Source organism: Cygnus atratus, chromosome 19 (assembly GCF_013377495.2).
Source record: "Cygnus atratus isolate AKBS03 ecotype Queensland, Australia chromosome 19, CAtr_DNAZoo_HiC_assembly, whole genome shotgun sequence".
Lineage (NCBI taxonomy): Eukaryota > Metazoa > Chordata > Aves > Anseriformes > Anatidae > Cygnus > Cygnus atratus.
The window spans coordinates 6,642,197-6,659,091 of NC_066380.1; the positions used below are offsets into that span (position 1 = coordinate 6,642,197).

The 16,895-nt window shown below is 64.5% G+C and overlaps 2 protein-coding genes and 1 long non-coding RNA gene across 3 annotated transcripts; 2 read left to right on the forward strand and 1 right to left on the reverse strand.

Annotated features, from left to right (window-relative positions):
- Nucleotides 1–993: 993 nt before the first annotated feature.
- On the reverse strand, nucleotides 994–5,564 carry LOC118252259 (uncharacterized). The gene is made up of 2 exons (XR_004780100.2): nucleotides 5,365–5,564; nucleotides 994–1,184 (listed from the first exon to the last, which is right to left on the reverse strand). It is a non-coding gene; the product is annotated as an uncharacterized LOC118252259 (long non-coding RNA).
- Nucleotides 3,789–9,522, forward strand: CERCAM (cerebral endothelial cell adhesion molecule). The gene is made up of 12 exons (XM_035555338.2): nucleotides 3,789–4,053; nucleotides 5,531–5,641; nucleotides 6,001–6,118; nucleotides 6,221–6,355; nucleotides 6,433–6,637; nucleotides 6,717–6,836; nucleotides 7,063–7,139; nucleotides 7,291–7,397; nucleotides 7,497–7,629; nucleotides 7,806–7,933; nucleotides 7,999–8,202; nucleotides 8,855–9,522. The coding sequence occupies exons 2-12, from the start codon at nucleotides 5,568–5,570 to the stop codon at nucleotides 9,090–9,092; spliced, it is 1,539 nt and encodes a 512-aa protein (XP_035411231.1). The 5' UTR covers nucleotides 3,789–4,053; nucleotides 5,531–5,567; the 3' UTR covers nucleotides 9,093–9,522.
- Nucleotides 9,523–12,799: 3,277 nt separating this feature from the next.
- On the forward strand, nucleotides 12,800–16,271 carry TTC16 (tetratricopeptide repeat domain 16). The gene is made up of 7 exons (XM_050714654.1): nucleotides 12,800–13,258; nucleotides 13,458–13,604; nucleotides 13,882–14,300; nucleotides 14,375–14,610; nucleotides 15,143–15,262; nucleotides 15,328–15,521; nucleotides 16,110–16,271. Exons 1-7 carry the CDS (start codon nucleotides 13,001–13,003, stop codon nucleotides 16,269–16,271), a joined length of 1,536 nt encoding a protein of 511 aa, XP_050570611.1. The 5' UTR covers nucleotides 12,800–13,000.
- Nucleotides 16,272–16,895: the final 624 nt, after the last annotated feature.

Below are 16,895 nucleotides of genomic sequence, written 5' to 3' on the forward strand. Positions count from 1 at the left end.
TGGCATCCTCCCAGGTCCCAGCCTCGGTTCCCCCTTGCTCAGAGGTGTCCCAGTGCCCCCGGTGGGTCCCCTTCGGGAGGATGCCGGCCTGGCACCGCTGATGGGGTCCAGCCTGAGCGGTGCTGTTTTGGGGCTGAGCACCCTGTGCCACCCATGGGGATGGAGCCTGGTTGCTGGGAGGCTGCAGCATGGCTGTGCCCATGGAGCAGAGCATCCCTGATCCCAGCAAGGGGCGATGGGGCCCTGGGGGAGGCTTCCCCTCCCCACTGCTTGCAGACCCCAAAAACACCCCCAGCACTTCCCAGCCGGCAAGGGGTGGCATCCAGGGGCTCAGCGGTGATTTTCTGCCCCATCCGCAGTAAAAATCCCCCCAGATCCCCATCCAGCATGGGGATGTTGCCCCAGGTGGCCGGAGCAGCCTCCCTCTCCTCTCACGGGGCATTCCTTGGGTGGCCCCAAATCCCCCGGGATTTTTCCAGGTGGGACACGGGAGGATTTTGAGGCGCTGGGCTTGTTTGTGGTATTTTTGCCTGCTCCGGGGGAGCAGCCTGATGAGGAGGAAATCCGAGCGGCGCCCGGCGATGGGTTTAGCACAGAGCTGGGAGCAGAGCCCGGCTGCGGGGCCAGCCCCGGCCTCCTGATGCAGCGAGCAGCTGGAGGGCGGCGAGAACAGCTGGCACAGCACCGCGGTGCTGCGGGGCGGGCGGGCACGGGGCAAGGGGAGCCGGGCCCGATCCCTGCCTCAGTTTCCCCAGCTGGGGCTGCAGGGCTGAGCGGGCCAGGGCAGTGGGTTTTTAGGGGACGGAGTCACTCGGGCAGTGGCACGGCGAGGGAGGGGGCCCCGAGGCTGCGCTGGTGGCCGGGGCACCCGGGGACACCGCGGAGCGGGGCCACAGGGGGAGTTCTTCCTATGAAATAAGTTTTTAAAAGGATTGTTGGAGGCTGGGGGACTTCTACTAACCCCCTGGCCACACAGACACGCATTATCTCTGGATATATGTAGATATTTATTAATTTCCTGCAACCAAATCCGAGCCTTTTAAACCAGGAGAATGTGATGTTTGAGGAACCTGGAACTTTTCAAAGGCTTTACTGAAAAACGTAGAAAATGTCAAGGAAGGGGTGGAGACAGGAGGCTGGAGATGGCCAAAAACCTCAGCCCTGGGTCCAAAAGCAACTTTTCCCTGTAAAAAAAAAAAGAAAAAAAAAAAAGAAAGAAAACACACTGACAGAAACTTCATTGCGCAGGAAAGAGGTGAGGGGGTTCAGCACCCATCCTGGGGGTCCTGGGGCCCAGCACCGGCAGCAGCTGGAGCAGGGGGGTCCAGGGGCTGGGGGTCCAGGGCTGGGCAAGGGGGTGCAGGGCTTGATCGGCAGCCAGGTGGGGGATTTGGGCAGGTGGAGCAGGCTCTGGGCTGGCCCCAGTCCCGCTCTGATTGCAGGACCCAGCTGCACCAAATCAGCCCGGCTGGGGGAGTGGGGAAAAACAAAACTAAAAGAGATCTTACAGCCCTAACCGGGTAAAATCGGGACTTTAATAATGACAGGCATGATGGGAAGGGGCTTTTTGGGGCAGGATGCTTTCGGGCCTGATGGTGGCTCTGTGTTGCAGGTACTGCCACTGGTGCACAGGGCCCCCTGAGGACCTGCCACCCCCCCGTGCCACCCCGATGGAGGTGCTGAGACGCAGCGAGCCGGGTGGGCTGGCACCCTGAGGAGCCTGCAGGCACAACAGCAGGTAGCCTCCGCTTCCCCCTTCTCCCCATGCTCCTTCACGGCTTTCTTTCTTTTTTTTTTTTTTTTTCCTTTTTCACTGCTTAGCACAAACTGTAAGGTGTCATCAGCCCCTCGGGGCTCTGAGGGTGATGTCTTTTAAGGTGCACGAACAGCAGTGACCCCAAGTGATGCAGGGTATGCTGCTCCTGTGCCAGTCCCGTCCCATCTCTGGGATCTGCACTGCTCCGTGCCTCAGTTTCCCCCAGGTCAGGGCGCAGCACCAGCACCCCCTTCCTCTGCTCACCGAGGGGACAGCAGGGGACGAGCACACGGGGTATTCTGTGGGTTAACCACTGCCAGCACCCAGCCTTTCAGGGAACCAGGGCTCTCCACAGCCTGTTTGCTGCTGGAGCTGAGATCCGTCTGTCCTTGCAGGATGCTGAGGGCAGGGCAGGGCTGTCTGCGACCCCTGGGGGGTGCAGGAGTAAAGGGATGTAGGGATGTGGGGGTGAAGGGGTGCAGGAGTAAAGGGATCCAGGGATGTAGGGGTGGAGGGGTGCAGGAGTAAAGGGATCCAGGGATGTGGGGGTGGAGGGGTGCAGGAGTAAAGGGATCCAGGGATGTGGGGGTGGAGGGGTGCAGGAGTAAAGGGATACAGGGATGTGGGGGTGGAAGGATGTAGGGGTGGAAGGGCGCAGGAGTAAAGGCACGTAGGGATGCAGGAGTAGAGGGATGCAGGAATAAACGGATCCAGGGATGCAGGAGTAAAGGGGCGCAGGGACGTCAGGATGCAGGCACGTGAGGCTGGAGGGCTGCAGGGCTCCAAGGACGCAGGGCTGTAGGGGCGAGAGGCTGCAGGACAGCAGCGGTGCGGGGCTGCAGGCATTCAGGGCTGCGGGGCCCCAGGCTGCAGGCACGGCCCCCCAACACCCTCCCACCACCCCCCCCGGTCCCCGCGGCCCCCCCCCGCCCCCCGGCCGGGGCTGTCCCGGTGTCTCCCCGCGGGGCCGGGAGGTGGCAGCAGCGGCCGCGCTGCTGGAGCCGGGCCCCGGCGGCTGCAGGGGCCTCATCCTGCCCGGGACCCTGCTGCGGGGATTTGGGGTCCCGCAGCCCCCCCACGTCGCTGCAAAGCGCCCGGGGGCTCCGTGGCCGACCCCGTCCCCAAAATACTTGTCCGAGCTCGGGTGTAAATGCAGTTTTGCTCCCCTCCCACCCATAGTGGGGGTGCCCCCATGCTCCCAGTGCCTCCCCGGCTCACTTTCTCCCCTGTCCTTGTTCCAGGTGCCGTGGGACAGCTTCGCCCTCCCGGCCGCGTTTCGGAGGCGCCAGGAGCCGAGCGGGATGGAGGCGCAGGGAGCGGACGCCCCGCTGGGCTGCGGGGTGGGCCTGAAGGTTTGGCAACGCGCCCCCGGCCCCCTCCCGGCACTGGGAGCACTGGGGGCACCATGCCGAGGGGTGCCCAGCACCGCTGGGGTGGCCCTGGGGCACGGCTGCTCCCCGGCCATGCTCGCTGCGGGTACCGGGCGGTATTTATGGGGCCGGAGGTTGGTTATAGGGAATTTTTGGCCAAACGTCCCAAAGTCCAGCAGCTCGGACATGTTGCAAAGGCCCCAGGACGAGGCCTGGGGGGGCTCAGTGGGACCAAACACCCCGGCCACTCATGGGCAAGGGGTGGCCGAGCCCCACTAGCCACGGACGCGCTGTGGCCACCAGCCCCTCGCCCCATGCCCACTGCGGCGGGACCCGAGGGTGGGGGGCACGGGGGGGGGGGGGGGGGGTGCGAAGGGGCACGGGGGGCACCTCCTGGGGGCTGCCATCCCGTGTCTGGCTCTCACCCCACCGGGGGGCTTGGGGGGGGGGGGGGGGTGCTTTTTGATGTCGGCTTTTATTTAACCACGACAGATAACAAAGCCCCCCCCTCCTCCCCGGGTGGCGGAGAGCTCCTGGCCGCCCCCTTGGCCCTGTAGCCCCCTTCCTCCTCCTCCTCCTCCTCCTCCTCCTCCTGCTCCGGGGCGGTGGTGGCGGCGGGGGGGGGGGGTGAGGGGGGTCCGTGCAGGGGCCGGGCCGGGGGCGGGGGGTGCGCGGAGCTCGGCGGGTCCCAGCCCGGGCGCGGAGCCCGCCCCTTCCCCGCCCGCCGCCGCCGCTCCGCCATGGGCTGCTGCGAGCCCTGCTCCTGCTTCTGGCCACCGGCACCTCCACCGGCACCGGGCCCCCCCCGGACCCCTCGCCCCCCCGGGTGGTGCTCGCCCTGCTGGCCCGCAACGCGCAGCACTCGCTGCCGCACTGCCTGGGCGCCCTGGAGCGCTTGGATTTCCCCGCGGGGAGCATCGCGCTGTGGTGAGGGGGGGGGGCGCCGGGACACCCCCCCCCCCCCCCGGGGAGTTTGGGGTCTGGGGGGAAAGGGGGGGGGGTTGTGGGGAGCGGGGGGTGTGGGGGGAAGGGGGGGTGATGGGTGCGGGGGGTCTCCAGGGAGGGGGAGGTGGGTGGGAAGGGGGGGGTCTGGGGGAGTAAAGGGGGATTGGGGGGGCTCCAGGGGATTGGGGGAGCTCTGGGGGATGTGGGGGTGCAAGGGGGGGGAATGGGGTGCAGGGGGAATGGGGGGTGAGCGGGGAGAATGGGAGCCGTGGGGGGAATAAGGGACAGGGTAACGGATTCTGGAGGAGTGGGAGCCCCTGGGGGGCAGAGATTCGGGGAGTGGGAACCTGGGGAGTGACCCCACTCCAGGTTGTGGCAGGCAGCAGGGACCCCGGTGGGAACCAGAGGGGCTGGGGCTGTGCGGGGGGCTCTGCCCCGGCTGGGGGACCCAGCAGGCAGGGGCTGGGGGGGGGCACAGCCTGCAGCGAGGGGCAGAGACCCCCACTGCCCCCCTCCCGGAGCTGTGGGGCTGCCGAGGGAGGGGCACCCTGGGCTTGGGTGGGACACTCCACATCACCAGGGACAGACGCTGCCTCCCCGTCCCCAGTGAGCCTGTCCCTGACCCCCCCCACCCCATACACAACACCCCCAAACCCCTTTTACCGTGCCGGTGGGGTGGGAGAGGAGCCCCCGTCCCATCCCTTCCCTTCCCCGCTCTGTCGCAGCCGCCGCTTGCCTGAGCTCGCTGGAAACTTTCCCCCAGCTGCTTTTATGGGCGACGAGGCAGGGGCTGGCCAGGGAGGGGTTATGGGGGGGGGAGGCTGTGCTGGGGGGGAGCTGGGGGGCTCTCGCCTTCGCTCTGCCACCCCCTGGAGCCTCCCCAGACCCGATGTCTCTGGCAGGCACGGCTGGAGCCATGCGGGGGCCAGGCTCTGCCTTCCCCCCATGTCCCTGGGGTCCCTGCAGTGCCAGGGCCTGGGGGGCAGCTCGGGGTCTCTGCAGGGGGGCGAGGAGCATGGGGGTGGCACCGGTGCGATGTGGGGCTCAGCCCCATCCCAGCGGGTTCCCCCCGGGCATTGTTGTGGGGACGGGGTCCGTGCGTGGCAGGGGGCAAGCTTTGGGGAGGGGGTGCTGCCAGAGCTGTGGGGCGCAGCGGGGTGCAGAGGGGAAGGAGCCGATGCCACGGGGCCAGGAAAGGCAAAGCTGGTGTCAGGCTGCAAGAGCGGGGTCTGAGGGCAAGCGAGAGCCGCGGGACAGCCCGTGCTGGCGGGGCAGCGTCAGGGAAGAAATTACCCGTTTGCCTTCCTCCTGCAAGCGCAGCTTTGGTTCCTTCAAATTACACGGTGCCTCTCTGAGCGGGCCCCGCTCCCTTCCTTCGCTGCCCCAGCCTCGCGGTGCTGGCAGTATTTATAGTGCAGGGAGGGTTTTTTCCCCGCGGGGCTGACGTCCCCCCCTCCAGGTGCGCGACGGACCACAACTCGGACAACACGACGGCGATGCTGCGCGAGTGGCTGGCGGCGGCGGGCAAGGATTATCACTCGGTGGTGTGGAAGGAGGAGGAGGGGCCCAGGTGAGGCTGGGAGGCACGGGGCCGGGCTGCGAGAGACCCCACAGCCTCTCCCCGGGATTTGAACCTCCCCCATTTCCTTCCACCTCCCTTGGATGCGGGGTGCTGGCAGAGCTCGGTGCGGAGGGTGCTCCGTCGTCCTCCCCGGCCGGGTTCGGGGCAGCTCCGAGCGGCGGCACAGCCCTGTCCCGTGCTTGTGGGGCTCCACGGCCCCGCCATCCCCACGGGGCTCCTGCTGCAGACCCGGGGCGGCTGCCAGGAGCAGCCGTGGGCTGACTCAGCCGGCCGGCACGCGGAGCCTGCACCCAGTTAGTGCGATCCCAGCCGGCGCCGTTAACCCCCGCCTTCCTCCCCCCACACAGCGCCTACCCCGACGAGCTCGGCCCCAAGCACTGGAGCGACAAACGCTACGAAAACCTCATGAGGCTCAAGCAGGAGGCTCTGAGCTACGCCCGGGAGCAGCGGGCGCATTACATCCTGGTAGGGCAGGAGGAGCGCGGGGGGCACCCCGCACATGGGGTGTGGGAGTCGTGGCCGAGCGGGGCGTCCCCGCGCCTCCAGGCCCTGCGCTGTGCCCCGTAGTTCGTGGACACGGACAGCATCCTGACCAACAACCAGACCCTCAAGTTCCTCATCGCGCAGAACAAGTCGGTGGTGGCCCCCATGCTGGACTCGCAGACCTTCTACTCCAACTTCTGGTGCGGGATAACGCCCCAGGTACGCCCCCAAAACCCCCGGGGGGCTGCCCCGCTGCGCGCCCTGCGCCTCGTCGCCGTCACCACGCTGTGCCGCAGGGCTACTACCGCCGGACGGCCGACTACTTCCCCACCAAGAACCGGCAGCGCCAGGGCTGCTTCGCCGTGCCCATGGTGTACGCCACCTTCCTGATCGACCTGCGGAAGGAGGAGACGTCGCGGCTGGCCTTCTACCCGCCTCACCCCAACTACACCTGGGCCTTCGACGATATCATCGTCTTCGCCTACTCCTGCCAGGAGGCGGGTGAGGGATTGGGGAGGGTGAGGGGGGGCCAGGGGCCGGGGGCCGGGCTCTGTGCTGTTCACCTTCCCCGGTCCCGCAGGCGCCGAGGTCCACGTGTGCAACCAGCAGCGTTTCGGCTACATTAACGTCCCGGTGAAGGCCCACCAGACGCTGGAGGACGAGCGTGTCAACTTTGTGCATCTCACGCTGGAGGCCATGGGTGAGCGCTGGGGGGGTCCCAGTGGTGGCCCCCGCGTCTGGCTCAGGGTGAGGGGTCCTGGTGCTGTCCCCATGGTGGGGCAGTCGGCCCTGGGTCCCTGCCAGAGGGGTCCGGGCTCCATTGAAGGGATTTCATAGAATCATAGAGTATCCCAAGTTGGAAGGGACCCATAAGGATCATCGAGTCCAACTCCTAATCTCCTAAGAGATTTCCCATCTCTCGGCAGTGGATGGCCCCCCCATGCAGCGCTCCAGGCACATTTCTGTCCCCCCCAAGCCTCTCACCAAAATGGGTTTTGACGAGGTAAGTGCTCAGCAGAACCCCCCCCCATGCCTCTCCTCCATCCCTCCTTCATCATGTGCTGCTCCCTGTCACCACGGTGTTCAGCTGAGCACCTCATCCCCTGTCCTGCAGTGATATGCCCCCCCGGTGGGGCTCTCCTCTTCCTCCCCAGATCTTCCTCATCAACCTGGTGCGGCGGCCGGACCGGCGCCAGCGGATGCTGGCGTCCCTGCGAGAGCTGGAGATCGCCGCGCGGGTGGTGGACGCCGTGGACGGGAGGTGACCGTGCGGGGCCACCTCTGCCAGCCCCCTGGTGTCACCCTGGGGAGGGGGCTGCGTGGGGGGGACACCTCGGTAACGCGACCCCTTGCTTTGCAGCACCCTCAACAGCAGTGACATCAAGGTGCTGGGCGTGGACATGCTCCCGGAGTACTACGACCCCTTCTCTGGCCGCACGCTGACCAAGGGTGAAGTCGGCTGCTTCCTCAGCCATTACAGCATCTGGAAGGAGGTACGGGACTGGGGGGCCGGGGGTGCACCAGCACGGGACAGGGACCCTGTGTGCAGCACCGGCTCTCCGGAGTCACAGGGAGAGGGTTTCTCCTGCAGGGTGAGTGGGCCCAGTACGGCCCAGTATGTCCCAGTGTGGTGCTGGGGCGGGTCTGCAGCGCTGTGCCCTCCCTGCAGATCGTGTCCCGGGGGCTGGAGCGCTCGGTGGTCTTTGAGGACGACGTGCGCTTCGAGGCCTCCTTCCCAGCACGGCTGCGGCGCCTGATGGAGGAGCTGGAGGGGGCGCAGCAGGACTGGGACCTCATGTAGGTGCCGGGGGGTGTCAGGGTGGGGGGGAACACAGGGCCGGCTCTGACCTCTCACCCCGCAGCTACCTGGGGAGGAAGCAGGTGAATGCGGAGGACGAGGCGCCCGTGGAGGGTGTCCGAAACCTGGTGGTGGCCGGGTACTCGTACTGGACACTGGCCTACGCCATCTCCCACCGCGGGGCGCAGAAGCTGCTGGCCGCCGAGCCGCTCTCCAAAATGCTGCCGGTGGACGAGTTCCTGCCCATCATGTATGACAAGCACCCCAAGTAAGGAGCAGGGGGGGTGCCGGGGGGGCCGTGGGGCCGTGCCGCCGCGGGAACATGTGTTTCTTCTCCGTCATCACCGTCCCCCCCCCCGTCCTCCCCCTGGCGTTGCTCAGGCTGGAGAAAAACATCTGCAGCATGAGCTCATTCCCCCCCCAGCCGCCGCCTGGCCGCCGGCCGCTGGAAAATGGCCCTCTGCCAGTGCGGGGGGGCGGCGGCGGGGACGGAGCTGGGGCACGGTGCTGGCCCCGCACAGGGGTCTTGGCCCCGCACAGGGGTCTTGGCCCCATTGGGGGCACCTCCCTGTCCCGCATCCCAGACTGGGGACAGCGGTGGGGCCGTGGCTGGAGTGGGGGGGGGGCAGCTGGCGGTCAGGGAGAGCATCGAGGGCGTCCCTGGGGAGAACGGGTGGGAAAAGTGGAGAGCAGGACATCAAAGTGGAGGGATGCGGGGGTGAAAGGTGGACAGTGCTCTGGATGTGGACGGGGAGCTGCGAGGAGCCCCCCTCTCACCCAGACCTCTCTGAGGACGCAGTGTCCGTGCCCGTCCCTGCTACCCGCTGTCCCTCCCCACGTGGTGGCTTCCCCAACACGGTTTTTCCAGCCCTGCTCTCTCCACCGCTCTGTATGAGAGCCTCTCCTCCCGCTCTCCCCAGCGAGGACTACAAGCGGCACTTTGCCCCGCGGGACCTGCTGGTGTTCTCGGCTCACCCCCTCCTGGTTTATCCCACCCACTACGCCGGGGACAGCAACTGGCTGAGCGACACGGAGACCTCCACCATCTGGGACGATGACTCCAAGCAGACGGGCTGGACGGGTTCGCAGAAGACCCTGAGGGACCCGCGGGGCGGTGGTGGGGGCTACCTGCGTTCCTCCGCCCACGATGAGCTATGAGGTTGCTCGTGCTGGCAGCGGAGCCTCCCTGGGGGCAGCCAGACCTCCTGCCTGGCCAGCATGAAAGCATCAGGATGCTCACGGCTTGCTCCTGCCTGGACCGCTAGCAGGGATGCTCCCTGCCTTTCCCCCAAAGGATCAGGCATCATGACTCCGTGGGGAGCATCATTGGTGCCCCAAGGTGGGATTTATTCCCAGGGCTCTCAGAGATCCGGTGCCCAGCTGGGCAGAGGGGCTGCTGGGGACATATTTTCCTGGTTTGCCAGCACTGTCCCGAATGGTGCAAACTCCTTCTGTTTTTTTGGACATCTCATGTGGATTTGCAGGTGCAGGAGGAAAGGGGAAGGCCTCCTGCCACCCACCGGGCCTGTCCCTCACCTGTGCCGCGTCTGGGCTGAAGCCCAGGAAGGATTAAACCAGACTGTTTGGAGCTGACGTGCCCAGGTGCTGGCTGTGCTGGGTAGCACTGCCCCGCATCACATCCTGGAGCCTTTCCTGCCTGTGCTTTGGGGTGATTGCTTTGGAAACAAAAGCTCTAAAGGGGAAACGGGGGAAAGTGGGGTGAGAGAGAGGGAATGGAGCTGTCAAATGTGTGTGCCCCTTGGGCAGGACCAGGCCTGGGGTGAGGGCTGGACCTGATGTAGGACACAGTTTGTACCAGTGCGGTGTGCTGATCGGGATGCTTCTGTGGGGCAGGGGCATGGGGGAAAAGCCCCTTCTAGCAAACCAGAGCAGCAGTGGGAGAACCCCATCCCTCCATGGCAGCCGTTGGTGTGCTCTGACCGTCGGCAGGTACCGGTCAGCAATGCTGGTGGCCCTGTGCATCGCTCTCCCCCTGGGGCTGGCGGTGGGAGGCAGCCAGGAGGACCCATTCCTGCGGAGCTCTGCTCTCCCCAAGTACCGCCGATGAAAATGACTTCCCTCGTTTGTGCTGATGCTCTCAGTGGAGGTTTTGGCCTTTGGACTGAAGACCTGACACCAGCTTGAGCACCAGGATGTGCAGCTGAGTCCTGCTGGGCTCTGGCATTTGTCAAGTTTGTGGCCAGATTTGGAGGAGGGTGTTTGCTTTTCAGGAGCCTGAGCTTGTTTGGTGCGAAACCTCAACTCCCTGGACTGGGTAAATGCTCTGCAGGGCAATGTTTTGTTGAAAACTGAGGTGGAGGAGCAAGTTCCTTGAAAATGCTTCAACTAACTATAGTCCAGGTGAACTGGGGGAGACATGAGCTCCCTGCCAGGCCCCCAGAGCTGCTGCTGCTTTCTCCAGTGCCTGGGACTTGGGTGCCCCTTTTGGCCCTGAAGCAGCTGCTGGGGCCAGCCCTGGGGTGGTGGGTTGCTGCCTGCACCCACAGGGTAGGGGGCTGTGTCCTTCCCCCACAGCCTGATGGAGGTGATGGGGAGGTGGGTGGAATCCTTGGCAAGTGAGCCCCACAGCAGGATGTCTGAGGCCACCAAAATAATGATCCAGGAGAGCGTGATTCAGAGCAGGGTGAACAGCTACACCAGGGACCTCCTGCAGGAGAACAACCAGCTCCAGGAGGTCACAGAGGACCTGAAGATCCCAGTGGATCTGCTGGAGAACAGGGAGCGGGACATGGCCAAGTGCAGTCTGCAGTCACAGGGTCCCAGACAGTACATGCACGGGTGCTGTGGCAGGATGGAGAGCTGATGGGAGGCTGGGGCCACCTTTGACACATTGCCTGTCCCTTGGCTGCAGGTAACCTCGATGCAGCCCATGCAGCTTGAGGAGCTCTTGGCTGGGAGCTGCAGATGGAGAAGGTGAAGGTCTGGTGCCAGCTGGAGCAGATGAAGGAAGCAGCAGCAGTGCTGCGGTACACGTGGCACAGCAAGGGTCCTGGGACATGTTCCAGTGCCCGATGGGACACGGGCAAGGAGCCACCATGCTCTCAGGGCTTGTAGACCAGGCAGGACATGCCAAGGAGAGCTCAGGGCCTTTGGGATGCTGGGGTGGTGGTGGTGGGGAGAAGCCATTCCCTGGGCTGCCCGCTCTGGCAAGAGACCTGTAACGGGGGTGGCCAGGAGGAGCCAGAGTTCCTCCAGCTTTCAAAAACTCCAGTGTTTTGGCACAAAACAACCTAACTCAGAAACTATGACGGCCACACAACCTCCCCACTGCTTGCTCCAGTTCAGTGGGAGCAGACCTCATGAGCTGGTGAGCTAGGATATTCCAGGCAGCTCTGGCTTTCCATGACACACGGTGCTGGGACACCCTTGCCACAGAGCATCTGCGCATCCACGAAGCAGGGAACACATAGGTGATGACAGGAAGGCGATGTTTGGACAATGAGGAACAGGGAAGTGCTGAGTGAGGCTAGAGACACCAGCAGGGACCTCAGGGAGGGACCCAGGAGGGACCAACCCCTGCCCGGCCACCCTGCAGTCATGACGGGGCAGAAGGTGCCAGCATACTGGTGCTGTCAGAAGGGCTGGCTGGCCAAACAGCTAGAAAGGGTCTCCTGCCTTCCCCCTGTTCAGTGTGTCCCTGCTCAGATCCCTTTTGTATGTCGTCCCTATTGTCCCTGTCTCTGCCCTGCTCTCCGATTTGGCCCTGCAGCCCTCTGGGTGCACCCAGTCTCCCCCCAGAGCCTCCCTAAGGGCCTCCAACAAGAAACCCCTACAGCTGCAGCCACCTGTGCTGTTGGGAGAAGCTGCAGCCACCTTCACGGGCCACCCCCTGTGGCACTGGGACTGCCATTGTGGGGATGGACTCCAATGGCACTCGGGTACCAGGGTGCCTGGCAGACATGGAGATTCAGCGCTGGTCCCCGCCAGGCAGCTGAAGGGCGAGGGGACGGCGCTGGGCAGCGAGGAGCGGCCCCCATGCCTTCCCCGGGTGTGTCGGGCCCAGCTCCAAGAAACACGAGGCTGGAAGAGGTTTTTGCTGGGCTGCGCCAGGATACTGGGCTCCTGCCAAGCCTGGCTGGGCTGCGAGAGCTGATTGTTTCCATGTCCGCCGCCGTGCCAAAACGGCGTCTGCCTTGGAGAGGCGGAGGGAAGAGGGTGAAGGAGAAAAGGGAGAGAGAAAAGGGGGAGAGAGAGGGGAGCAGAGACTTGTCAGCAGGAGAGGGGGGAATGGGAGCTGGGGACGATGAGCCCTGCACTGAGGAGGGGTCAGCACCTGTCCCTTTCCACCAGGGCCCACTCCCACTGCAGAGCACTAACGCAGGGCTAGACCCTGTAGTGTCCCCGTGGGGTAAAAGGACAAAACCCCCCCGTTATGCTGCAAGCACCGGGCCACCGGCAGGTGTCCTAGCCCCGCTCTGCAGGGACGTGCCCCTAGGCCAGCCGGGTCCTCAAGGGGCACCTCCCCGGCGCCATCTTGTTGGGGGTGGGGCCGCCATCTTGCTCCCGGGCACCGCCGCCATCGTGGTTGCGGGCGGCGGGGCGGGCCCGGGGGGCGGCATCGCGGGGCCGGGCCGGGCTCTTCCCTGCTCCTTCCTCCTCTCCCGTGGGAGTACGGGGGGAGCCTTCCCTCTCCCTTCTCCCTTCCTCCTTCCTCCCAGCTTTGGCCATCTCTGGGGTGCCCCCCCAGGATGCTGGCTGGGGGGGGGGGCTCAGGAGGGGCAGTGGGGCAGAGGAGGGCTGCAGGGAGCTGTGTGCTGCTGCAGGGGGGCGTGCAGATGGATGCTGGGGAGCTGTTTGCAACGGCAGTGCCCCGGGGAGCAGCTGGAGGCCGGCTGGGAGGGGGCCCTGCAGAGGATCTTTGGGCCCAGCCGGTGCCTGCGCGGCGTCGAGCGCCCCAGCGAAGCGGGGCCCTTCGCTGCGGTTGTGCAGGGCAGGATGCGGGAGCAGTAAGTGCTGGGGGCTGCTCTGCGTCCGAACGTGGTCACACCTGGTGCACCCGTTACCTGCTCTAACTGCCTTTAGCAGCAGTCTGTGTGAGCAAGAGCATGCGGGGTACACGGTCCTCAATATCCCCCGAGCCATCCTCCAGCTCTGTGTGTATCTTGGCTCTGCCTTCGGAGCCGAGCTTCCTTCAGACCCTGACGGGCTCCACAATCTCCGCGTTTGGCAGCGAGAGCCTGGGCCTGGCTCATGGCTCTTTTCCTCTCCGCAGCTGGCAGAAAGGGATGGAGTTCTCATCCTGCGGCCAGTGGGAGGAAGCCATCATCTGCTACACAAAAGCCATCAGCCTGGATCCGCAGCGGGTAATGGGTCCCAGGGGGCTGGGGACATGCCAGGCTGGGAGCTGGGAATGGGAGGCAGCGTTGTTAAGGGTGGCTGTAATGCTGGCATCTGGTTTCAGGACGCACTTACTGTGACATTAGCCTCTTGCCAGGCTGACCCTGGGTAGCTTGAGTAGGGCTGGGTCATGGGCAGCAAGGGCTGAGGGTGTCTGTGGTGCAGGCAGAGCTGTACGAGCAGCGGGCTGAGGCTTTCCTGCAGCGTTGTGACTTCCAGTCGGCCACTCTGAACTTCAGGAAGGTGCTTGCATTGGGACCTGCGCGGGAGCAGCACTGCCTGGCTCGCTTAGCCCTCGTCCTTGACCTGCAGGTGAGCTACCACTCCATTCTCCCTGTCTGCAGCCCTGGCCTGTGGCCATGCTGACAGGGTTTCCCTGCAGGGACGATGTCTGCTTGGCCAGGAGCTCTACAGCGAGGCCCTGGAGGCCTTTACACGAGCAGCTGAGCTGCAGCCTCACCGCAGGGTGTTTCGCAGGAGGAGGTGAAGCAGCATGAGGCTGTTCAGCTGGGCTGGTCCTGCCGTGGGCTCCCCACCAGCTGTGCCCCTCTCCTCTTGCAGCATCTTGTGCCTCGCTGCCCTCAACAAGTTCCCAGAGTGCCTCCAGATGCTTAACAGAGACCTGGCAGAGGATGCGAGGAACCCTGATTTGTACGTGCTGCATGCCTCCTTCTACGAGCGCTTTGGGCAGATAAGGCCGCTCCGGTCCCTGAGGGATCCTGGCAGCTCCTCCTGGAGGTGGGGGATGCAGGTGGAAGCTCCAGGTCCTGAGGGAACCCGACCTCCCTGGCAGCTGGCCCTGTGTCACCAGGACATCCAGCGGGCGCTGCAGCTGGAGCCGCAGCATGGAGCTGCCCAGGCACTGCAGCAGAGGCTGCGGAGGCAAGGCCTGGAGGCCAAGGCCGAGGCAGTGTCGAAGGCTCTGTGCGGGGACCTGCGTGGGGCCCTGCTCACGATCAGCTTTGCCATTGAGACCAACCCCTTGGCTGCTGAATTCTTCACCCTCAGGTAGCGGACATGTTACTGCGGCCAGTTGGCCCCGCTGGTGTCTGAGTCTTCATTTCTGTGTCCCTGTGTCGCAGGGGGGCCCTCCTCCGACGGCTGAAGGACTTCAGTGCAGCCTGCAAGGACTTGGCCAAGGCGAGGCAGCTGTGTGCCGACGAGGGCCCGGAGGCTCAGGAGGCTCAGCTGGTGCTCACCTACAATGACTGTGCTGTGGACTGCTACACCCTGGGCCGGCTTGATGAGACTGTGATGCTCCTTGGTCAGGCTCTGCAAGATGAGAGGACAGAGGAGGGACTCTGTGTCAACAGAGGAGGCAAGTGGCTGGGCTGGGGGTCAAAGCAGGGTCCCCAGGGCAAGACCGGGGGCTCAGGGATAGGGCTGGGGTGTCAAACAGCAGCAGTTTGCACCCACACAGTGAATGTTTGCAGGGGAAGGCCCTGCTCTTGGGTCCTGTGTTACGGACTGCTGGCTGAAGCTGGTGATAGGGCTCCTGGGTTCTCCCTTGATCCTGATCCCAGTTCCCAGACAAGAGCTCTGTGCCCCTCAGGGGTGCCTTTACTGTTTCAGCAGTGGGGAGAAAGAAGATTTACCACTGGCTCTGCTGCTCCCTCCCCACGAGATCTATTCTGGGGCATGGCTGGGAACTGCTATCCTCTCCCATACTGGGCTGCATCTCCTGGTGGTCGCAGCGCAGAGCTTTTGGCTAACGATGCTGAAACCCGGGGTGGGCTGAACATGAGGCGTGTATTACCCACCGGCATGGAGAGCTCCAGGCAAAGGCCCAGGGCAGCATCCAGCCCCCAGCCGCTCTCGGTTGCTGAGACGCCGGCACGGTTTTGTTACAGACTGCTTCCTTTGCCTGGGGGAGCTGGCCCACGCGCTAGCGGACTACCAGCAGGCGCTGGAGCTGAGCCCAGGGAACCTCGGTGTGCAGCGACGTGTTGCGGCGGCGCTGCACGAGCTGGGTCGTCGGGACGTGGTAGCGAGGCGAGCAGGAGGGTGGTGCGGCTGCCCGAGGGCCTGCAGCGAGCCCTGTGTGAGCTCCTGTCCCCTCACAGGCGGTACCAGCAGGCGGAGGCTCGCTTCTCCGCTGCCATTGAGCACGACCCCCAGGCACCGCTGCACTACCTGCACCGGGCCCAGGCCCGCCTGTGCCTGCGGAGGGTGCAGAGCGCGAGGGAGGACGCTGTGCGGAGCCTGCGGCTGGACCCCACGGACAGCGAGGTACAGCCCTGCTGCTGCTGCCCCCTGTCCTGCTCGGGCAATGGGTGGTTAGTTACTGGCGTGTTGCCTCAGCTGCAGTGCCTGTGCCTAGCGGTTGGGTGCTTTGGGGCAAGCCTGGTGTTTCTGTTCTGCATCAGGGCCAGCAGCTGGCACCAAGAAACACGGGGTGGGGGCCAAGGGTCCTGCTAGGGTACAGGTCCGAGCCAAGCAGCAGTGGTTGTAGCCTGGCTTTTACAGCAGTTTTGTGTTAGAGCTGTTGGGCAGGTCTTTTTCCTCCTGTTCATTTTTTTTCCCTGTTTCTTTGAACCTAATACAAGGCAGAAGCCGTCTTGCAGCTGGCTGTGATATGAGGAGCGTGTCCCCACACTGCTGTTGCAAAGCGTGGCACTTAATGGGGCAGCAGCACAGATCAATAGATCTGGGGCTTCTTTACGAAAAAAAAAACCAGCCTCCCTGTCAGGGCAGGTCCCAGTGAGGCTGCCAGGTCCTTCACTGGTGGCACCACGCAGGTGTTTGGCTGCAGGGGAAAGTTTTTCCGCATGTGCTGGTATGTTGGGAGGACATCCAGGTTTTGTCTTCCTGCTGCAGATCCTTTCCCTCACACACCACCTCTTTCCAAGAAAGACTGTCCAGGCTATCCTGAGGAGTGAGACCGGACACCTCGCCCAAGAAACCTTGGAGAAAACACTTCAGAGCCCTCCAGAACCCCCAGTTTCAGCCGATGATGCCTGGTGTGACAGTACTAGGTGAGCACTTGCAGTTTTGTCTCGGGTGTCAGCCTGCTGGCGCTGCCCCTTCCAAGTGGGGCTTGCTCAGCCCCTGAGCATGGCGCTTTTGTTTGCTCGGGAGCACAGGGGCGCATTCCAGCTGCCTTCAGAGCTAACTGCTGAATTACGGTGCCGGTGAGGTGGCGAGTTGTGTGTGCTGCCAGGGCACAGGGGGTCAGCCTTTACCCAGCCTGCAAACCGGGCCATAGGCTTAGGCACCACAGCACCCACCCAGCACCTCGCCTTGGCTGTGTGCTCGCACGGCCACCCAGCAGGTTCTGCAGTGACCCCCGCCCCGGGGAGCGAGGTGCTGCGTGCCTTCTGCCTCCTGCTCTGGCACTAGCGCTGGGAATGTGGCCTCGTACGCAGAGGTGTGCTCTGCACAGGGGAAAAGGGCTGGCTGTAGCTGTGGTACGGACCCTGTGGCGTTCCTGTACCTACGCCGGCTCCTCTGCAGAGATTGTCTGGGCCAGCCACTGCCACTTCACCCTCCCCCCTGGGAAAGGCCACTGTCTTGTTTCCAGTTACCTAATTAGAGACCATCATCTCTGTGCCACTAAATCCCTGACGTGCTATTGCATCAGGCAGCTGTGCCCGTGCAACTGCA